The following is a 24,159-nucleotide window of genomic DNA, read 5'->3' on the forward strand; positions in this document are numbered from 1 at the left end:
TGCAGGTGCTGCCTCCAGGAGTTCACAGCATGGTTAGAGCTTTGGCAAAGTGCAAGGCAATGGCAGAGGGAAGAAAGAAGGGAGATAAAATATCTTTAGTCCCTGTGACTTTTAGGCTGATGGCTCCAGTTACTGAATATTCAGCCCAGCTGATGTAGCAGGACTGGCTGGCTCTTCTCCCATGGAAAGGCACTGCGAGACTCCGTGAAGGTTTTGGGTTTGGTTTTCTTCTTGTCACTTGACTTAATTCCCAAAAATCAGTAGCTGGAACTGAGCTTTCAGCCTGCAGTGTGGACAGGCAGGACCCTGTGGTGGTTCTGTGCTGTTCTGCCCCTCACCCTGTCCCATCCTGCCTCCTCCCGTGGTTCTGCCACCACTAAAACATCCATTTCCTTTGTCCTCCTCGTTCCCATGCACCCAGCACACTCTGTGTACACTTTTTCCTTCCATGTATTCCCCATCACGTATGTTTAAGTTATACAGTGTGCAAGTCTGTCATCTTAGTGAGTCAAATTAATGCCTCTCTTGCACTGGTTTGTTTGGACAAAGGGGTGTTTCTCTTTTAACGCTCCCGTGAATAGCCTTAAGCATTTGCAGATTTTAATTTCAGGAGTGGTTCAGTGAAATGAACTGTCTTTCAGATAGGTATTCAGCATCTGTAAATACACTTTTTTCTTTATTTTTTTTCTTATAATAGCCATTTACTCACTGGTGCTCTGAGAAATGTCTTCTGCTCCTGGTTATCTTCTGAAGTTATGTCTCATCCAGTTTTACTTCACAGTAAAACTGGTCTCAAAGGGCAGCAGGGAATAAAACAACACAGCTCCCTGAGACAAATCAGGTACAAAGCTGATTCCTGGGGTTAAATCAGTAAATTCTACCTTCAGAAATGACAATAATAAATAGGAAAAAAAAAAAAAAGCCCAGAAAGGCCAATGCTGACTTTTGCAGCAGAATATCCCATTCAAAAAGCCAAATCTTTTTAACTTGTAGACTCTGCAGTCCTTAATTCAATCAAGAACCCCTTTGTCCATCATCCTGCATCTGAAAATGCGTGTCAGTAGGCATTTCAGGATTAACTTCAACAAATAGTTTAGGAAATAATTATATGAGAGAGTTATCCTAAATTTCTTCCTAATCTTATCTGTCAGTTTTTCTTAGTCTTGATGCACTGGATATTACTCAGGAGAAGGTTTTCTCTGGTCAATTGTTGCTCTCTCATAAGTGTTTGATATTTTTGGGTTGACTGTATCTCTAAGAAGCATAATAGCAAAGAAAAGTCATAGATGAAGAATACATTCTGTGAATAAAAGCAATTTTTTCAAATTTCTGGCCTTCCATTGAATATATGTCCTCCCATTGTCCCATTGTCAAAATAGGAAAGCAGAAATCTGTGTCTTCCCCCCTTTTTAGGTACAAAGGAGTGTTGTCCCCTTGTCTCAAGCCCCAAACCCTTAGGATGGGGATGGTTTACATTCACAGCAGCCTTCAGCTACTGATGTGGAATTCACAAATGCTGTGTAACCCCTGTTGCTGGTGAAGGCTTTTTAAGTGACCCAGGATAAGCCATGGCTGTTTATACTTTGATTTCTTGAATAAGGGAAGTGCCAGTTCTGCCTTCATTGCAAAAGCACTGTGGAGATGCATTTAGTGATGTTCAGTCAATGCTGACTGAAATTTATGTAGGGTCTAACAGGAAAGTTGTCAGCTGCCTCAAATTTTATTGATGGATAACACTTCTGAATTTTTTTATATTAATTGTTAGTGGCATGACTATTCTTAACATGTTGTTTGTTAGTGCAATGGAAGAGTCTGCAAAATATTTCCTTCTGCTTTTCCTGTCACTACTGTGAGTTTTCTTTAGTTGCTTACTGGTGAACTTGAGGTATCCTTATTCTTCTCTAGAGGAAGAGATGACTAAAATAAGAAACTGCATTACAAAAGGGAGAACTGCTTCTTCTAATGTTTAAAATTTGTCCAAGGTGTAACTGTGAGCTGAACAATACCACAATTAACCGTAAAATCTGTGGAGCTGGTTCCTGCTAAGTGTGAGCAGTGTTAGCAAACAGAAGTATTAACACAGAAGTAGGTACAAAGAGGCATTTCATGGCATTACATCTGCTGCTTACCCAAAGAACTCTGGATTCCAGGCTTGTTTTTAAGGTCTGTTTCAGTAAGAACAGTATTATTTCAATGAGATGTAGGGCTCAGTGGCATGCTCATTTGCTTTTAGATGTGACTCACATATTTCTATGAGGACCAGGCAGTCATGCATGGTAATTCTTCACATTCCTGACATCTTTTTCATAATCCACTTCTAGGATGATGATAACTGCAATTAATAGAGAAGAAAGAATTTTAACATTTTTAATGCCTGAATTCATGTTTCCATCCTAGTTGTAGAATCTATACATCAGTAATTTTTTTATTTTTTTATAAACCACAGTAACTCTCTTTTAATTGCCAGCAATCTGATGGAGAAGAGTCTGTAGTTGCAATAGTTGTATCTAATCTTTCAGAGTTCTTTCAGACATTACTGGACTTGTGTGACCTTTGAAGTTCAGTGTGTGGAGTTAGATGTGATACATGGAGTCAAAAAATAAGACATTTGAATAGGTTCTCTCTGAAATTATCCTAAATATTTTTTAAAGGCTTGTCCTCTAGCAGATAGCCTGAAGTCATCTTCCTTTAGTGAGCTGATTTGGAAAGGTTATTTTGGTTCTCACTATTCTTAGATAAATTTTCAGTATGATTACGAAAAGTCTCAGTATAAATAGCACAAATTTTTTTTCTTTACTATTATGTTCCATCTATAAGAAGAATTTGGAAAATCTTTGTGTATTCAACAAGCTTTCCTCATATGTGGAAAACATAAAAATGGGAGCTGTTTAATTATTTCAACGCCTCCTTGTCTTAAAAATGGAATATTCATGTAGGGTAGTTTTTGCTATCAGGCTCAAGTTCCATGAGTAGAGTACCTAAAACTTACCAATATCCAGAATAGCCAGGAAGGGGAAAGGTTATTTGGTGATTATTGTCCTTTTTTGCATTTTGAAAGAATTCTGCTTGTGTTTTGGCTCTGCTGAATAAAGTGATGATTTCTAAATCTTGGAATGAAATTCGGGACACACTGATTGTAGAATAACTTTGGGTCTTGTTTCTGTAAGGAAGAAGAATTTCCTCTGAAAAGATTTGGCTACTTTCCAAGTGGAAGTTGTATAGTTTTCCCTGCAGTTTGTCCTTTCCTCCTGTGTTTTCATTCTACTTTAGAGATTTAGCCACTGAGATGTTTGGTGTTTTTTTGAGGAACATCTTGGCATGTTTGTATGTTGCGATAATTATGGTTAGCATGAGCTCCTCCCATCCAGAATTGAGTTTTAGCCAAATACTGATGTTTTGAGGAGAAAATTGATCAATTAGAAAAATGATTCTTTTATGTGGAATAAATGTTGCAGCTGAATGGGAAGATTGTGTAATTCTTCAAGAAGCAGTAGGTAGTAGATTAATTTCTGTGAAACAGAAGGGACAGATTGCCCCAGTGCAAGTGCTGTGTTACTGGTAACTGCAGGGGAGACCCTGCTGAGGCCACCAGCAGTCTCACAGCTAAATCCTATTGATTTTTGTAGGGACCAGTGCAGCCTCTGCAGGGCTCTGGGGGGGATTATGAGATGTAAGATGAGTAAGCACAGGGAAGCAGCCACTGTCTCTGCTTCAGAGGCAGAGTATGAAGCTATTGATTGTACACTTTGCTTTATTTGACACCACCCCAGTGCAGTTATTCCAGCTTTTGGGGATATCCACTGTGTGGATGATGCCTCACTTTGTCATTTGCATGTTTTTAGCGAACTTTTATTTTTTTGTGCTGTAATTGTTGATAAGGTACTTTTTGCTGGCATGGTAATCTTCTATTTCTTGCTTGCCTGCATCTGTTCATTTGAGATACTTCAGAGCAGGACCTGCTACTTTCCCATCTTTGTATAATATTCAGCACTGTGAATTGAGGCTTCTGGATGATGTTTGATAGTCGTGACCCTGGATGGACCCTGCTGAGGGGTTTTTGACCCAGGAAGGACCTGGGATTGGGCTTTCTCTGTCAGGACCAGCCATTACCCACTGTCAGTCTGAGTGGAGAGCCAATGAAAATCCAGCCTCAGCATCTAAACCACACTTCCCTGATACAGAACCATCCAAGTTGTTTGGTGCAGGAGGGAAATCCCCCCCAGCTCCAGCCCATACCCCCCTGCAGTGACCCCTTCCCTGGAGGCTGCTCCTCTCCAGGTCTCTGTGCCTGCCACGGCCCTCAGTGCAGAGCCTGGGTGCCTTGTCCAGCCCTCAGGCCAGGACTTGGACACATCATTCCCTTACTTGTCCCTTTGAGACATCTCTGAAATCTCTAAACTGTTTCTCCTAGCAGTAGTTGGGTGATGCTGAAGTCACTGGGATTAAGGAGTGCTGGTGAGCATGAAGGTATTTATCATACTGGTCCACTGTTTGATTTTCTTTTCTTTTTTTTTTTTTTTTTACCTTTAGGATGAACGTGAAGCCAGAGAAAATGTGAAAAGAGAGCAGGATGAAGCGTACCGCATCTCACTAGAGGCTGACAGAGCCAAGGTGTGTGCAGGGGGAGAGACCCCATGGGATGGGAACCCTTTGGAGTTTGGGACTGCTCTGTGGTGCACAGGACTACCTGAACATGAGACCCTAAATTCCTCAGTGTTGTAAAGTGGCACCAGATAAGGTCACTGGCACTGGACTTGGCTACATCTTTTAGCTAAACCCATCCTGGCTTCACTTAATAATAGAACTTGGGAAAGGAATGGCAGGAAAAGATTGCTTAATAAATACCCTATCTCTTTTATTAATTTCTATGGAAACGTTGAGAGATATCTTTGCATTTGTATTTATCACATATTTATGTGGGATTGCCCTTTGTGTTTGTTAGAGGGAAGCACAAGAGAGAGAAATGGCAGAGCAGTTTCGCTTGGAACAGATCCGGAAAGAGCAGGAGGAAGAACGTGAGGTGAGTGTTTTACCTTTTCTGATAACTTTTTGAATTCCTGAAGCTTATGAGCACTGAAACTGTCATTCAACACACACTGCAAGTTCAATTCAAAGCATACTTCTTATGTGACGAATTTTCTTTATTATTAGTGATTTCTTACTATATATCTGTGAAACAAAGTGCAGCTAAATAATTTTCATCCACTGTTTAATAGTTTTTCTGTTTTATCATCTGGGTCTCAAATACAGCCAGATATTAGATGGACCTGCTCACAAGAGATCTGTGAGATGAGCTCCATAAATGCTGGAATCTTTGGGAGGCTCTAACCTGTTTTCTGCAGCCACTCCTTTTCAAAACATGGAGCCCTTTCATTTTTTCCAGGAAGTAGCACAAAGTCTACCTGCAATTCTGATCGAACAAGTTACCAAATTTAATTTGGGAGACAATCCACTTATTTTAAAAAATTAAGAAAACAAAATACATTCTCTTGAAATTTGGATTTGTGGTACTTTAAAAAATTTCTGAACAGTCTTCTACAGAATCTTCCTTAGAATGAAAATTGTGTTTAAACAAATACTTTATGTCTCTAGGCCTCTGTAAGAAAACAGAAACCCTGTGCTGTGAAGAGTACTGTTCCTCTTATTTTGCAAATTTTGTAAATGCTGAAGGTTCCAGTGCCTCTCAGAGATGGCTCCTGCAGCCTCTTTCAGGGTCTAGACTAGTTGTGAGATGGAAATTCTGTGAGGTTAACAGCAGCTGAACATGAATCCACTGCAGCAGGAACAGGCTCACACTCAGGCTCAGGCAAGAATTATGTTTTTCTTTTCTCAGTTATTTTGCATGCATAGAAACAGTAATTGTTTCTGCTTCATTATATCTACTCCTGAACTTTTTCAGATACCTTGGCCTTTTGGAAATGGTTTTCTTATGCAAAGGCTGCAAGACTGGCCCATGTTATCAAAATATAGCTGGGCTTCCCTGTTTTAATGCAGAGTGCAGTAATGAAAATAATAGGATCTGTTTGCTTAGTAGAACAAAAGGGATTTTAACAATAATGTTTACTAACACTCCCCATTTTCAAGTATACAGATTACTTGGACTGAATTGTTTTGCAACAGTGTTTACTTACAGAAGTGGCTTTATGTTCAGTTTGTATTTTAAAATCTGACTGTTGAGCTCTTCACATACTGAATATCTTTTTATCAACAAACTGAAATTGCTTGTTCAGGTCCAAGAGTTTTTAATGTGATCCATCATGTCATTGTTTTCTGGCTTGGTTTGCTGGTACAGAATATCCATTGTAAATTGCCATTTTATGTTGAAGCATTGCAGAGTGGTTACTTCGGGGAGCGACGCACTCTTTGCACAAAGGAAGGAGCTCTAATGAGCTACTGTTGTTTATTTTTCTATAATATAATTGATTGGGTTCAGTAAATAATGTAGCATCTGTTGTTATACTGTGTGGGGAAATGTCAAAACAGCAAGATAGTAAGCAGGTGGTTGAGAATGGAGAGGGAGAAAATTAAAATAGAATCTATTTAAAATATAATCTCATAGTAGATGAGCAAAAATGAACTCAAGTTCTATGTATAAATATTTATACTGAAATACAATTTGCTCTGAGGTGTGTGTGTAAGAAGTAGACTATTTAAAAGCCTTCGTAATCTTGTTTCTGCCCAGTCCTTTCCCTGCAATGTAATCACCCTCCATCAGTTTCTGTTACTAAATGACCTTGGGGAGGTTTTCAAAGGCACAAATAGCAACTGTGTATACTGAAAGCTCCTTGAAAATGGGTAAATCCCTGCCTGACTGCCTCTTCAGTCTGAAAAATTGTCTTTTAGGCACATTTTGGTGCAGGCAGTGTGTTTGTGCTGTTTCTTCCATTCCTAGCACTTCTCTGTAAGTGCTACCTTAAGTGAGGTGATATTGTAACAGAGCTGCTTCTGAGTATGATCAAATTTTTGACAGATGCTGAAGCTGCCCATGAGTACCAAGAACGCCCTTGAAAATCAAGCCCACTTCATTCAGCAGTCTAATGTTAGCCATTTAAATTTTATTAAAAAAAAAAATCTAATCAAAGGATTGGTGCTGTAACAGCTCCCAGAGACAGAGGACAGAGAACACAGACCTGGGTCCAGCCCTTAAAATCTTGACATCAGCAATATCAGCAGGAAGTCTAATATATCATATTGTATGACTGTCATGTAGTGTCATTGCAATTTGAGGGCTGATTTCATGCAAGTTGTTGTAGAAAATGTGTTCACCTGTACTTGGAACCATCTTCTTGCAAGTACTGCTACTACTACTACTACTACTACCACCAACTTTAAATCTTCAAGCTCCTATTTCTGTTCTCACAGTTTTCTTCTTTAATCATTCCTACTTTTATATGTATTCTGTGTATCTAATGTACATTCGTGGCATTTTTAATTGCAGCTTTTACAAGTGTGTCAGTTTATTTTTAATAAATTTCTTGCATGTATTTCTTTTCACTCTGAACTGCCATTAAGGGTCCAGTCTACTGCAAATGGTCAATTACCATTGCAAGAGGATGGCAATTTGACAAGTGCTTTTTAAAGAAATACTTTTACTGCCTTTTAATTTATACCCTTTAAGGAAGCAATTGGCCACTTGACAATTATTCTCTCATTCAATTTTTTTCCAAGGCTTTCTGCCAAATGATTAAATTACGTATCCCATCGTGCATTAACTGTAGACCTAATAATATGTGTTATAAAGAAGGATTTATTTTAATTAGTTGTCTGGTGGGCTGTTATTAAGGAATGAATAAAAATAATTTTGTCATTGAGATATAAAGGCTCTGGAGCACTGCGACACATCTTGAAGTTCTAGAAGACATAAAAAGAAAAGCTTTCTGCCCTTTTCCTCTGTTGCTGGCATTGGCACCTGAAATGGTTGTTTTTCCTTCCCCAGGCTATCAGGCTGTCCCTGGAGCAGTCTTTGCCCCCCGAGCCCAAGGAGGAGAGCACTGAGTCTGTCAGCAAACTCCGCATCCGGACGCCCAGCGGAGAATTCTTTGAGCGGCGTTTCCTGGCCAGCAGCAAGCTGCAGGTTGTCTTTGATTTTGTAGCTTCCAAGGGATATCCTTGGGAGGAGTACAAGCTGCTGGGCACCTTTCCGAGGAGAGATGTGAGTAAATGTACCTTTCAGAAATAAATACCTCTGCTTCTTGCTCCTGTGGGTTAGATGGGCTGGGGTGTTCTAGCATAGGAGGTAAAAGGAGTGCCTGGAATGTTCGAGTGCTCTAAGCCAGGTGCTGGCTGACCAGTGCTTTCAGATGTTACTACAGAGCTATGAAACCTGTCTCCAGAGATATTGTAAAAAATCTTACATTTCAGAAAAAGTTGTGGACCATATTCAATGAAAACTCGAATATGCTGAGCCAGCTTTGCTCACATCCCGTTTTGAAGGAGACTCCATCAACTCATGGTTTAGGTCTGTTATGGGCAGATACTTCTGATACTTTATGCTATGAACAAGGCTGAGCATGAGATAGTACCCAGTTATGAACTATTAAGTACATCCTAATAAATATTTGATCCACCTGTTACATAGTACCAGTAGATAATTACATCTCCTACCTTGAAATTGTATGATGAACCTGCTGTGACTGATTTTCAGAATCAATACTGCTCACTGCTTACAATAGCCAATTAAAATCAACAGATAATTTTTGTACTGGCACCTATATTTCTTTGAAATCTGCCTCTGTGTTTTCTGCACTAATTAGCTTTCGTTTCTTATTTAGTCATTGCTACAGCAAAAGTGAAAGTCAGTGGGTCCAGGCTCAGTAACTGTGCAGAGACCCTGGATAAAAAATAAAGGGAATGGACACTGCAGAGACATCAGGACAGAGCCAAGCAGTGGTAGGTGAAGTTCAGCAGCTCTTTGGCCATACTGCCTGAGCACTGCAGAGGAGTGGGGCAGCTCTGGACTAGCTGGGGTCTTGTTTGCTGGAGGCATCTCCAGGCAACTGGTTAGACCATTTTCCATCAAAGGAGTTCAGTAATTTGAATTGCTTTTCCATTTTGTTTCCCATCACTGCCCCTGGGGGAAGTTCATTAGGAATGAGGCTCTGATTGACATGTTTGCAGTAGTTTGTAACAGATACCTCTTGCTGTATCATCTTATTTGTAAGTACTCCAAAGGAGAAGCAGCTCATCCTTAGCAAGCATACAACCTTGTGAATGGGAACTGAGGATGAGTGAGTGGAGTGGATGTGGTTTGTGACCTGATTTTGGCATAACTGTGAGCAGGATTGCAGTGCTTGTAGCTCTTCTTCCACTTTTTCCTGTATTGGGAAGCCTAATCAGTCAGACCGAAAAGCAATGTTTAAAGGAATCTCATTAATCACTAATTAACTTTACTGCTTAAGCATGCACTTTCATTTCCAGTGGAACCAAAGACTAGAAGTCACCCGTGTTTCTAGGATTACTGGTGGTTCAGTGTACTTGACAGAAGAAAAACAGTGTTTGCAATCTAAACAATGGATTTGTGTGTTTTAAATATTTTGCAAGTCATACTGCCCCACCTGTAACTTATTTCTGATGTAAAACATATTTAATACAAAAACCCTACAGGTATACCCTCTTAAGTTTTTGCTTTTGTTTTTCACTTTACACTGTCTGTTTCTGTACTTAATCACAGCATCATCATTATGAGTGTTAGTCATCTGTAAAAATCCTCCAAAATTTATCAGGTAAATCACATAAGAACAAGTTTTTAAAAGAGTAGAAAAGAAAAAAATATCACTAAATTAGAACAGGCTGGTATTGTGAATACATCTGTGAAACTGGCAGGGAGAAAAGGCTCAGGCAAAGAAAGGAGAATTTAATGGCAGGGTCTGGAGCTGTTGGTCTGTTGTGTGGGAAGCAAAGACCCTGTCATCTTTTTTCTGTGATTCCAACCTAATAATGCCATGTATGAGGAGTCACATAAATGATTCATGCTGATTGACTCAGCCATGTATGAATCCCGTTGCCATTGTGACCACCAGAGCCACGACAGACAAAAAATATTCCCCAGGGGTTTGCTAACCACTGAGAACTGTAAATGGCATCTGTCACGTTCCCCAGGTTTGGAAAGTTGGAATCATGCAACTCCATAGACAGATTAAAAAACAATAAAAATAACAAAAATAATAAAAATAAGGCATTGTTGAATGGCTTGGAAGAAGTACAGTCAAAGTTGGCTGTATAACAAAGCCAATACCTTGGGCTTTGTGGTCTGTAAAAATACACTGTAAGTTATCAAGACCCCTCTGCTGTGTGGTGTGTTACAAACATGAACAGGAACCTGTGCTACAAGGACAGAGCACTTGGGATGGTTGTGCTCCAGAAAACAAGAGCATTTAAAATGTCTGTATTTAAACTATACATAATATTTTTGGGAAAAAAGAAGTTTGGAAGTATCAGTATTACTTTGCTGGACTTTTGCTGCAGTAAGATGAAAACATGTCTTCTAAAGTCAGTTTGTGGTTTTTTTTCTGTCCTAATCTGCTTCACAATATTATACACACCCCAAAAGTGTTTCTGTCTTATCAAAACAAGTGGATTATCTTCAAGCAGATCAACATTTTCTTGTGATAAAATTGTTACAGCATTTTTACCTGCTGTTCAAAGCCATCAGTCCTGATACAGTGTTGTTGAAGTATTTTTACATCTTTCATAAATAAAAATTCATTAGTTCTAAGTCCTATGTTCCAGTTGCTTACACAGATATCCTTAGCTAACTTAAAGTTGGTATCATAACCCTACTGTAAATACAAACTTCTACACATGAGTAAATACACAGATTAACCTTTTCCAGACACTTCTTGTAGATTTTAAAGCAGCAGTGACATTCCAAAGCAGTTAAGCACATTCAGTGACTTGTTATTGGGTGTTTGTCACTGGCTCTGTTGTTCTTTCTACCCGTGCTGAAATTAGATATTAACCAGCTCCTCTCTCAGTACCTCAGCACCACATCTTGTACCACAGTGTGTGAGCTTGGGGCAGCAGGGAGCTCGTGCCTCAGCCTCTGGAAGTGTTGGCAAACACATCTTTGGGAGTGGAAAGCTGTATTGTATTTCTTGGCATTATTCTGAAATACACCTGCAAAGACTTCTTAGAGCAAATGTGTGTGCTGTTAAACATGTGTGCTGATTTCAGAGTTACAGTTCCCTTTCTTCCAGAAATCATATTTAACTATAACAGAAAGAACTTACTCTATGTATATTAGTGAACCTACTAGTTCAGTATTTAAGTCCCTTTCTCTTTAAAGCCTTCCCAAACTCAACTTTTTTAGTCCTCTTGACCTCCCAGCTGCAAGATTCTCCTTCTCCCAATGCCTTGGAGACCTCCAGATAATCAGTTCCCCACTTACTTCAGTGCTGGTGATGTGCCCAAATCTTCCTAAAACCATTAACATCTTACAGGGTGGGCATTTTACCCCACTTAGGCAAGAAGCTGAAGTGGACCAGGTCTAGCTGAAACTCTAAGAGGAATGTGCAGAAATTTACCCAAACAGTGCTTCAGCTGCCCTGCTAGGGTTAATATGTTTGTGAATGTTTTGTGGTGTCTCTCAGAAAGGGAGGGCCAGGCATGATTTCTCTTTCTAAAAGCTATGTTTGAAAGACTGAATTTATTAATTTCTCATGAAAAATCAAATTTGCAAGCTATAATTTCTGCTGCTGATTTCTCCTTGAGGTGGAGCATTAGTTATGTGTTTGAGAGTATGCCTTCTGCAGACATGGTATTAGAGACTTAAGCTCTTTATTTACTGTATCTGGAAGCCTTGGTAAGCCAAGACTTCTACAGTATTTCACATTTTATTTTTCTGAGCCACAGCTTAGGATCAGGTGGCAGTTAAGTCACTTAAGGTTATTTAAATGCATCTAAAATGTTGCTTAATAATTCAGAACCAGTTTGCTCTGTTTAGAGTATTAAGATTTTTTAAATCCTTTTAATTAACCAATTTCAACAGCAGTTTAAATAAACAGAAACCAAAAAATCTCCCTTGAAAGGGTAGAAAAGAAATTTAACTCAAATTGCATGTCAATTTAGATCAGATATGATCAGGATTTCAGTAAATTTAGGGCCAGAGAATTCACAATTTTGGAAGTATATGGGAATATAGAGTAAGCTATTCCTCCAAACCCAAATGTGATTGTTCATTCCTGGGCTTTGGCAGGATTAATCCTCTTTGATGCTCACAGTAGTGAAAATAATGCCACAGGATAGTAAGTTTAGCTGCAGCACTTGGTATGGAGTCCTCTGAGCAGGTACCCTCTAATATTCTCAGAAAGGTGATGCTGGAGCACAGTCCTTATATTGTTATGCCAGGTAGTTTGACAATTTTGTATATGAGTTCTGGCAGCTGTTCTTTGTAAGGATTATTCTGAATTTCACTCCATGCAAGCTACTGCTTTCAGATAACTTACTTTTAAACTCATTAGGTCATGTTTAAACTCTCTAAATAGTTCATGAAGGAGTTAAATGTCCAGGACCATCTTTGACTTTTAACATTCTTCCCCCTAATCATGATCTTGATAGAAAAATGGAAGAAAGATGTTATTGTGATAAAGGATTTGTGCAGTGTCACAGCTACACCTTAATATTTGTAATAATTTCAATTAAATGAGAAAAGTAGCTTGAATATCTGTTTTATAGCAGAGGAGGATTTCAGATGAATTAAATATTTTTTCTGATAGGTTCAAAAAATTTTGAGAATTACATGTGATACCTGTAATTTTCCCAGTCATTTCAGTTACTGATACTTATCTTTCCTACTACACAAAGTAGTAGTCATCTCTTTTAATTCACATAATTGAAATTTTTCTGCTCACTGGTGTCATGTGCTTACTCTGATCTAGTTTACACAAGGCCACAGCCACCTACAAAGGTAGATGTCCCTCCTCCTATCATTTCCAGCTTTCCTTAAGTCAATACTACCTGCCCTTGTCTTTCCTCTCCTTTCAAGATCTGTTGTTATTTTATTTATTCAAGCAGTTAGGTTTGGTTTAGTTAAGACACTGAGAAGTTGCCTAAGCAAATTGGCCATTCCAGACTGGCATATTCCCATGCCCCTTTTGAAGCCTGGTTTCTGACCATTCTTCCTGATGACTTGTAACAGTGGAGGGATTGGAAAGATTAACCTCAAATGCGAGAGGAAAGGACACTGAAGAATTTGTAGTTCCCAGGTTCTCCTGCTTTTAACAAGTTTGCTCACAAAGAACAGTATCACAGTCTTTTGGTCAGCACCTAAAAAAGGGAGTAGGTAACATTCTTGCTCTGGTGAGGTCAGTGACAGCACCTGAGAGAACATTGAGTGTATTTTGCATCTTGAAACGTGATGTTTACTTTTGTGGAAATATAATTTCCATATAGGTAGTAAAAAATTCTGTAAATATTGCAGAAAGACTTTTCACAATGTTTTCTTCCAAGAAAGACAGACTTGATGTTTTTTTTTTTCAGACCCAGTGTCTTTATATAAGTACCTGATCCAAAACGAAGGATTAAAGCCCTTCGTGTATCAAGTCACTGAAAGTAGATCTCACCTCACAGATGTAAGAAAAGAGGTAGAATTGCATTCTGTAGATCAATATAGTTTTGATCTCTTACAGCAACTCTATTTGAATACAGGGAATGTTTAACCAGTTTCAGGAAATAGGTGTGCATTTCAGATGAGCTCTTTTACTCAGGGCTCACAGGAGTGAGCAAGCATTCACCCAGGCTGAATGCTCAATGCGAGCGCGAGCTCTCCGTGAATCATCCTCATTAGTTAGCCCAGTGACTAATGCCAACCATGGGATTAATATATTCCACCCAACAGCCCTTCAGTGCACATCCCTCGCACCCAAAGTGCTCTTTTATTCAGCATTGCCCCATTTTACAAAACATTTATTTCAGGGGAGCCGTGTTATTGTTCGCAGGAAGATTCCTTAGTTAAGCTGTAGAGCTTTGCTCTTGCATATAACATTACCCAGCATAAACTGGGGCTAAGATATTTTGTACTTGTTCTCCAGAATTCTTGCTTAATACCCATTTTGTGGACTTTTTTTTTGACCCACGTAGGAAGAAAATGAAATGATAAAATACCAATAGAGAGCCTTTGTACTAGTATGATACTAAGACTGCTGTGTCTGGTTACCAGAAAATTTAATGATCTCCTGCTGTTTTGGTAATTGCATAAGTAATGCATCAGACTAAATCACCAAAGCAGTCCTAGGCACTCTCTTTATTCCATTTACCTATCTACCAATCACAATGTTATACTGTAGATATCATTGTGATATCTGAACATCTTAATCCTTTGAACTGATGATAAAAATCCTTTTGGATTGGTTTTTCATGCAATTATAATTAAGTGCACATGAGTCCAATCCTGGGTCGTCCCTCTGTGAGTGACTGTGTTCCCATCCATTCCCCTCTGGGATGTATGCAAAGCAAAGTTCTTACAGTTCATTTGGAGCACTAAATGTGTTTATATATTTTCGTACTTCCAGAGGATGTGGCTGTTGGCTTCCTTGCAGCTCTTCATCAATCTCCAGAGTGAAAGCTGTAGTATTTCTGGGGATGTCATCTTTTTTCTATGTAGATAGCACATTTAAAAATAATTAAAAATGTGAATAATGGTTAGTTCACTGTAAGCACACAGGCAGCATTGCCCACAAGTAATGGACTGTTTTGCTCCCTGGCACAACAGAAAGGATGCTTAACATACAAATGCTCTCATCTATAAATGCCAGTACTTAAACTTTCTCTGCTTAACAAGAAGAATGAAGGTAAATAGCATGAGGGAGAAGGCAGTGGAACTCCTCTTCCTGCAGGTCCTTTGTCAGGAAAAGACAAGATCCAGGGTTTTCTTTTTCTGAGAAACTGCACAAAGAATTCCTAAATAAATCAAAGTTTTCAAACCAGAAAGAAGGAAGGGAGGAGAGCAGAAAATCTGAGGAGAGCTTTACCCCACCTTACTCTTCCTCAAAGCCTGAAGTCTTCCATTCTGGGAGTTGGCCAGGTCAGGACCTGCATGTGGCTCCTCCAGCTGACTCCAACTCCATCTTCTTGCTCTCAAGGCAACTTGTGTAAGACTTCAGCACCATTAGCACCACAACAATAAAAGTCACATTATTCAGAGAGGCTTTTCTTAATTGAAATACTTTAGTGTTTGCATTTCTGACAAAATGAAAGAGCAGATTGGTTGTCACTGAAAATGAGCTGTTTGAAAGGCTAGAGGGAGATGTAGCCTTTTTACAGTGATTTTTTTTAGAGTGAGATTAGTTCTTGGAAAGAAATATAAAACAAATATTCAGTGATGTTGGTAACTGGATGTATTTTGGCCGTATTTTGGGCAGGTGCTGATCACTAAACAAAATTTCTGGTCCTTGGCTGAAAAGAGGCACAGAAGTGCCTCAGAGCTACCCAGGTGTATACAGCCCTTCCTAAAGCCTTTTGTTGGAAAGTAGATAAACTGCAGTTATGTATTTCTTTCATTACTCACTGTTAAAAAGCGATAGGATTTGGGTAAAAATCTGGTATTTTAAAAAATATCATTAACATTGGGACTTTATTTAGTTTTGACAATAAAAAAAATTGGTTTTGTGGGTTTTTAAGCTTTGTTTTACAAATAGAAGGTATTTATTCCAGCTGAAAAATCAGATTTTCATTTAGAACTTTTAAAAAGCACCAGATAGTCCAGGTGCCACTATACAAATATATCAACACTGAGTTTGGGCTCATCCTTGTTATTTGCACCACCCTGTCATTACTTTCAGTGTTTTAGAAAACAGGGGAGAACACAGTTGCTGTCTTAATTTACTGTCAAGTAAGGCAAGTAGTGTGAGAGAGGCTAGTCAGTCTTCACTGGTTAAAATCTATGCAGCAATTTTTTAAAATATAAATTATGTTAAGGCAATGAAAACTTAGACTCTGTGTCAAGGTCGGCTGCATCTCAGAGCACTGCACAGCTTTCCAAGGGAAAAATGGGAAGCATGCTCAAAGTAGAGGATACAGCATCACAATTTTCTGTTTTATCAACAGCTTCTATTTTGCTTAGTAAATGCATTTTTAAATATGCTTAATCTAAAATATGTTTTGAGAAAACCTCTTCAAAGAAATAAGACAGTCAGTGTGATGTATTGGATTAAAGCTTTGTATTTGGATCGAGGCTACAAGTCTTTTACTATGACATATTTTTCCTTGTTTGTGACGGCTTTCTTCAATTCAGATGTAAATTATCTCCAAGTTTATTCAACTAAGTCCAATCTAATTGCATATATTTCTATAAAGTAACTCTACTTTTGTTTGTTGCTCAAGTTGAGCGTATTATCTGTGTAGCCCAGAGATATTTCAATAGGTAGAAAGGATTCACTGTATTTGTTTGTGTGTCACTCTGAAAATATAGTTTTTTAAACAGATCTGGTACTTTACCAGGTGTGCCTTTAAGTAATTTCTATTGCATTTATACTTTAGGAGGATTAGGAAAGAGAGTAAAAGAACTCTTTGTCCGTTAGATTCATTAAATGTATTCATGCGTGTGTAAGTGGTATAGAGGCTGTGCTACTCAGGAATCAGATCCTTGTCCTAGGGTGGAGAGAAAGGTGAAGGGTGTGATATTTACTGCTTGTGTAAGTGTCATAATAATTGTGTATTTGATTCTTTATTTTTAAATTACCTTCCTGGGCATTAAGCCATTTTTTTTTGTATTTATCTTTTCCCCGCAGAGTTAGGGAGGGTAAGGAACCACACCCTGTAAGTGGTAAAAGTACAGCTGCTCAGGATGTGAGTGTGTAATAGGACAGATAGGCCAGCAAAGGTGGAGACAGAAATAACTCCAATGTTATTCTAGAAGGAAAAAGACTTTGCTGTAAAAATGTATTAAAATGTTGTTTAAACGAGCATTGGTTTTCATTTTTGATTTATCTAAAACCCCAATTAATTAATTCAGAATTAAGTGTAAACAGCTACTGTATTCTTACAGGAGGAGTATAAGAGTTAGCAGCACTACTTTGTGCCTTGCAGAATCATGAATAATTTGAACGTCTAAGTGGCACAGAAGTACTCCAGCTAGCTAGTTCTTAGTTGGAATAATCACCACACAGTTCACTTAAACAAATACTTATTTAAATTATAACCTCCCTGGCACCAAACTGACATTGGTTGTGCAACAAAGCTCTTTAAAAGAGGAAGCCATAGCTCCAGTGCACCAAAACCTAAGATTCTATAAAACTGAATCCATAGTTGGAATAAAAGTTTTGTTTACCAGCTTAAACCTATTTCAGTGAAAGGAGCTCAGTGGCAAGATCTAACACTGGCAGAAATAAAGTCCTGTAGCACCTCTGCTCGTTTTCCTCAAAGGAGTCTTCCCTGAAAGGAGGGGGGTGTTCAGGTTTGCACAGAAAGTCATTTGCCTGAAGATAAAATCTCCTGGGGCACTCTCTGTGTTCAGGGCTTTGGGACAGCCCTGAATGCACCTGCATGGTATTGTACAGGGTTCTGTGAGCTTGAATGTCACTAATTTTGCTGTCACTTGTTATACTCTCTGCTTCTGGACATTGAGTCCCTCCTCTGCCACCCTCCTCACTGGATAAGCTTGGAACGCTTTACAGTCTCTTTTCAAGGGGTTTTAGTTCATGTTCCATTATGATATAAAGTATTAGGCATTAGCAAACCCACAAAAGATTTGAAAAATACATTCAGCTGGTCTCACAGTGTGATGCATGAGGTGACTCCTAGAGCATGTGCTTACAACTGGTAGAAAGCCAGTTATTGTAGGACTTGAAGATACAGATAAAAATGTGCTTTTAGCATTTGTTAAGGCCTTTAACTTATGTTGAAGGTGAATTTTGCAGCCCTAATCAAGAAAGTGTTCACCACATTGGTGGAACAGATGAAATGAGATTCAATATATAAGCGTACTTCAATGATTTTCTGTGTAATTGCTAACAATATAGAATAAATCTTTAACTAATAAAGGTGTAGGGCTTTGGGACAGTGTAACTTATATCATGTGCAGAGCTGTTTTGGAAAGAGCATCGTGCATGGCATGAGAGCCAAAGGGTGTCAGCTCTGAAGTGGGTTCCAGAATTTGTACTAAGGGTAATGAAAAAAGACACACAGATATGCATCTAAAGGCATTCTGTACTGCTCATTATGAAATAATGTACATAAATATAAGTGAATGAAATTAAGTAGAACACTATACTGAATACATCTTTGCAGGCTACAGCTCTTTCCTTTGATCTCTGTTATAGATCATTCTTTGGTTTCTAATTTTGTTTTAAAATACTGTAAGTTAGAATGCATCTTAGTCTTATACTTCATATATTTACAAGAGAAACCATTTCTTTTGTTAGGTGGTGTGTTCACTAATAAGGCTTCTATTCTTTGTAGTAAACAACATATTTACAAGCCACAAATAACAAAGTAGAAGCTGCAGAAGGGTTGTGGTGTGATAATTAAGTACAATGGCGACCCATATGAACAGAAAATGCCAAGGAGCTAAAACAAAGCAACAACAGCTTTGTTTGTTGACAGATGTAGGAGCCATATTGTTAGTTAATTGGGTAATGGTGTAAACATTTGCAAACTCTGCTGTCCCTCAGTGAATTAAGCAGCACACTGAAATTATGGTGAAAAGCTGAACAGTCCTTGTGCTGCAGGTACTCCAGAAGGCTCTTAGGACCCTTCTCAATGAGGAAGGAACATCATGTGGTGTTGTTATTTAAGGCACTTGAAGTTTGCAAACCTTAGACTAGGGCATGTATCTTGAATTATGCTCAAGTGAATAACACGTTTCCATGTGGTTACAGCCTAGAAGGTTGTGTTCAGTGCCTAGGCATACTTTGGAGATTTTTTTTTCCAAGTGTGAAAGAGCTGTGTTATGACTTTCCTGCCTTTTCTTGGGAGGCTGGGGAAAAAAATCAAATTAAAAACCTCAAGAAAATGGTTGCAGGATTTGAAAATGGAGATGTCTAAATTAATATGGGCTTGTACTGAAAAGAAGGAAAATTGCTTCTCTCAGGTGCCTAATGCCTCAGAAACTGTGAATTGCACAGACCCCTCTTTACCTCACTCCCCATTCAGTAACAGACTGTAGCAGAATACCAAAACATTAAAAAATGCTACAAGATACTTAATTAGCATACTTCTGTAATCACAAACTTAAATGCACTACTTTGGCTGTTTTTTACGTAACAGGTTTGCTTTCATAGATAATAACCTTTCAATAATTCAAGCAGCATCTGTGCAGGAATGCATAATTGGACTGTAGATAATAGGAATCTAAAATTGAGTCTGGTTTTTGTAAATTATTTTTCTCTTCAGACATTTAGCAGTAGCTCACCACAGTACATGAAGTTTAAGAAAATATGTTCCTGCTTTAGGAATAAAATAATGCATCTGTTTGGTTTTTGGGTTTGGTTTGGTTTTTTTACTTATGTCATTTTAAAAAAAATCTGCTGTAGTCAGATGAAGTTACACTGGTTTTGATGGTCTTAGGAAGTGATAAGCCTTGAATGTTTGTTTAAATAATATTTTCCCTAATTATTTAATAAGACAATAGAAATGCAAATATATTTCAAGTTTGCCTGATTCAGCTGGGGGGAGAGAATGAGAAGTGAATACTATTTTTCTTACTAGGTAACAGGATTAGTAAATTAGGCTTTTAAGAAAATTACATGAACATTTCGTATTAATTCATAACATTTCATGTGTTAAATTCTTAATGTTTTCAAAAAAAGTTTTTAGAAAGCAGTGGCATGCTGTGATCATAGATGAAACAAATGTAACTTTGGAAGAAGTGTTTATTGGCATGTATCTGCATTTATACCTATAGCATAAGACTAGTAATCTATAATTAGTCTAATGATCTATTCCTATAACTGATGTGCTTACGCAGCAAAATTAATGAAAACAGAATTACCAGGGAAATAAGTTTAAAAATGGAAGTGAAATATTTCTGGAAAATGGTTCATCTTTCTACATGAAGCTTTGCAGTATTCTGAAGGATGTCACAGCATTGACTTGTAAACTTGAATGTCAGAAGGACGCTGGGACACTTGTCGTTAATTTATCTATATAAGTAAATATGTTGTGTAATAACCACACAATTAAAGAGTTTTCTGCCAGCCTGGGATGACTGAAGTGTCTGGAAAACATTGGAGTGTAAACTGGGTGTTCCACAACGTGACTTGGAGCAAGAAAGGGAGTAGGAAAATCAAGTTTCCCTTTTCAGTGGAGACATCCTATTGAGCTGACTATGCTGCTTGAACCATCAGTTTTGACTGAAAATTTGGGATGATTATCTAGGAGTGGAGCTTTATTTTTCGTCTTAACTCATGTGTTCTAGTAAACCTTCCAAAATTTCTTAACTTTGACAAAAATAGATTTGTGCATTAGTTTATGGTAGAGAACCACACCTTCTTGGAATTAATGTCAAGGATTCTGGTTTTTTATTATTCTGTTCATTGTTATTATGAAATAGTATTTATAACAACAACAGAAAACACAAAGTCCATTTCTTAATCTGTGTCCTGGAAAATGATATTCACTACTTCAGTTCTCACTGATGGAGGGACTCAAAAATCTTCCCAGTGAGAGTCTGCACTGTGAAGATAAACAATACAAAAGTCTACTTACACATATTTTTGTGTTCATGTATTTACAGGTTACCCAGCTGGATCCAAATAAATCATTACTGGAGGTAAAACTGTATCCTCAAGAAACCCTTTTCCTAGAGGCAAAAGAATAGATCAAACAAGATTGTAGGACTAATCATCCTTTGATAAGCCAGAGGCACAGCATCGAGAGGAAGACTTCTCTGAGCACCACCTTGTACTGACATCCAGCTCAATTCCATGTCACAAGTTTGCCTCTTGCAAGAATCCTGAAAAATTGAAAAAACAAACATAGCTACTTAAAGTTTCACATACATGAGTATATGTTTCCAACCTCATTTAAATGAGCAGAGGATAAAGTTCTGCTATGAACACTGAACATTATGATTCTGTTGCTCACTTATCATCCAGCTTTTGTTATAATTAATGCACTGTTAAAATGTGAGTGATTGTTAAGTAGAATTTTTACTCCTCAAATGCCCCTTTTTCACCAAGAAATCTTGGACATTTCTGCCTGTACTTTTGACACTAGAATGCTGTATATTTGATATCTCACTGAGCCAGTGCTCTCATATATATGCATTTTATTTCTGTGTTTGGATTTCTACTTTGTCAACTAATTTTAAAAGGCAGAAAAAATTAATGGGACATTCTCAGCCATTGAAATTTAACAGTATTATAGTAGAAAGCATATAATTTTTGTTAGTACTTTCTGACTTCTTTGATAAGATGTAAGGTTTTGTTTGGAGAATATAGTTTGACATATATGCGAGATATTTATTTACTGGTTCTGCTTTGGGTCTCAGTTCCAATTCAGTTTAGGATGTATTTTCCATTACATTGCAGTGTGAAACTGCTTATTGCATGATGTGAATATTTAAATAACATTAGACATGGCCAGTACCAGAAACCTGGTATCTTGCCAACACTTCAGGAATCAGCTGATATTGAATATCAGCTGTTAAAAACCTTTCAAATACCAGATACAGAAGTTCTTTATTTCTCCTTGTGAAAGAAAGGGCAGTTCCCATTTCAGCAGTTTTTCTTCATTCTGGCACTTGCTTGTCTCCTATTACTCTGCTGGTTTAAAGCACCTTGTTTGGTTCATCAAACAATGGGTATTTTAAGGGGTGGTGTAATAAGAAATCTGCCTTATTGTTGCACACTTTGGACATTTTAACAATACATTATTGATCCCATCTCAAATTAAAGAAATCGTAGTTCTCTTGTCTGAAATCTATGCACCAGCTACCTGGTACCTGACATGGAAAAATCTGGTACTTTAAATTTCTCAGCCGTAGAATGAGCATACTGAGGCTAAGACAATAACCTGCAGTTGATGCAAAACCTGCATCAAAACTGGTTTATTTGGGGTTTTTTCTTTTTTTGTTTTTTCTTTTTTATTTTTTCCCCTCCTTTCCCCCCCCCCCCTTTTTTTTGTTATTTTTGTTTTATCTCTGGGCTTGCAGGATAGTGCATAATAGCACTACAGGATCCTCATCTGCTAAATTAATTTTTTTTTTTTCATTTAAAGCCTGGCACATTTTTTCCATCTATGTTTATACGTAATTCATAGTGTTTATTGTAGCTGAATGAGTTCTGATTTGAAAATTTTTTACTAAGCTAAAACCAGTTGCACACATCTTTTAGTCTTTCTTTTTTTTTCTTTGGAAGGATGGCGATATGAAATTAAATGTATGCCTATTATTAAGATGTTAGTGATGCTGTTATATTGTTACCTTTACCAAAAATGCGAATTTCTGAGCGGGCAAAGCCTTATTCTACCTTTTATAATTCTGTAATTAGTGAGTGCTACACCAGACACTTTTAGAAGTGAAGTATCTATCACAAACAAAAGGTTTAGAAGTGTAAGCAAATCCTAATAATTTGCAGTTCACAAATAAAAGAATTCTAGCCAATTGAATGATAAATGTATGTGTAATGGAAAGCTGAATGCAGATGCTTCATTCTGAACTTTAGTTTTCTTACAAAAAAAAATTCCACTGCGTTTATTAAATAAGAAATTAACATGGGTTGCAAATTGGGGTAATGCTGTTTCTACAAACAATCACAGTAAAACATACAGCAGGATTTTAAAGTGATGCTTTTTTTTTTTTTTCTTCTAAGCTGGCTGTTGAGGAAAGGAGTTGCTGAAATAGTGCTTCACGAAGCAAAGCGACCTTTCAGCTAACTTGTTTATATTAATCTGTTCTGTTTAACTTCTGTTTGATCTCATCAGGCTGTTTTCTCTCACTCAACTTGATTTCTGTATTTTGACTATATATTCTTTACTTTGATACTAGTTTTATAAAGTTATTAAATGTGGCTTGAATATTTGTTGAACTTGTTGAAGTCAGTGCTCCCAGGGTTGTTTGGCCTTTTTTTTTTCTAAACTCTATTATTTTTTCCCTCATTTTCTTCATGTTGCAAAATACACTGTCATTATCAAAATGTTCTAGTGATAATTAACTGGAAGTGTTCAAAGTGGTGGCATTATTGCCCTCTGATATAAAGATTTTGAGATCAGTATACAGGGGTCGTTCTGCCACGACGTAAACAAGTGTATCGCTCTTTAAATAAAACGTTAATGATTTTGGTCCTTAAATACTTCGGGCCTGATTTCAAGAAACAACCATGTCGAGTCACCTTTCTGAATCACACCATCAACATAAGCCAATCCCTGTGTAGAAATATTAACATTCTATGCCATCATTTTCTGCTCTCCTGGTATTCACTTCACACGCTCTGCTGGCATGGATAATCCTCTAGTCATTCAAATTTTGTAATTCAGTATTACCCTAGAACTGTAACACCATTGCTATGGAGCACATCCCTGGCTCTGTGTTTTTATCTTCAGGTTCTTCACATTAATGGATTACCATTAACATGATGGTTGCATTAATTTTTAAGTCTTAAGGAATTACTGTTGCTGAAAGGAATCCCTTGTGATGTGTCGGCTCCTGTTTCTCGTGGGGTGAAGGTGGGGGCACGCTCTGGCTTTGGGAGAAACTTCCTGCCTGTTGACAGGGGTGTTTGAAATCATTATTAGAAACCATGCAGAACACAAGTGTTTGCTGTGTTCTGTCTGCACATGCACCCTTCAGCTCAGTGGGAGTGCTGAGGATGTTTCTAATGGTGTTGGGGGGGGTTGTCTATTCTTTTTAATGTAGCAGAAGAGGACTTTGGCTTTCATAAACTGTACCTACTCGGTGACATTAGAAACTTAAAATAAATTTTCAATTGCAGCAATATTTCTACTAAACAGTTATATGATTTTACTCTTCCATATGTGGGGGAAAATCAAAATTACAATATCCCAGAGTCACAGGACTGAAGCGCTTCATTGTCCCGGCCTTGTGTCCAGGCTCCCTAAACAATACATGAGAAGATTTCAGTGCCTTCAAACAGCTTCCACAGCCAGCACAAAACACATAAGTGGGTGACTCTACATGTGAAGAGTCACTACCAGGCAGAAGCAGAACCTGCTTGGAGGAGTCAGTCTGAAATGCTAAAGATGGAGATGTCTGATGTGTGCCATTGC

General features: G+C 37.9%; 1 protein-coding gene across 1 annotated transcript in view; it reads left to right on the forward strand.

Annotated features, from left to right (window-relative positions):
* The window catches only part of FAF1 (Fas associated factor 1), a 152,808-nt gene extending 128,941 nt beyond the window's left edge, over positions 1-23,867 (forward strand). Inside the window, exons 16-19 of the mRNA XM_014870659.2 lie at positions 4,531-4,611; positions 4,943-5,020; positions 7,937-8,152; positions 20,669-23,867. Coding sequence (XP_014726145.1) covers positions 4,531-4,611; positions 4,943-5,020; positions 7,937-8,152; positions 20,669-20,752 — 459 coding nt within the window. The 3' untranslated portion in view covers positions 20,753-23,867. The remainder of the gene's footprint in view (positions 1-4,530; positions 4,612-4,942; positions 5,021-7,936; positions 8,153-20,668) is intronic.
* The last annotated feature ends 292 nt before the right edge of the window (positions 23,868-24,159 follow it).

The sequence above is a fragment of the Sturnus vulgaris genome, chromosome 9 (genome assembly GCF_052056855.1).
Source record: "Sturnus vulgaris isolate bStuVul1 chromosome 9, bStuVul1.hap1, whole genome shotgun sequence".
Lineage (NCBI taxonomy): Eukaryota > Metazoa > Chordata > Aves > Passeriformes > Sturnidae > Sturnus > Sturnus vulgaris.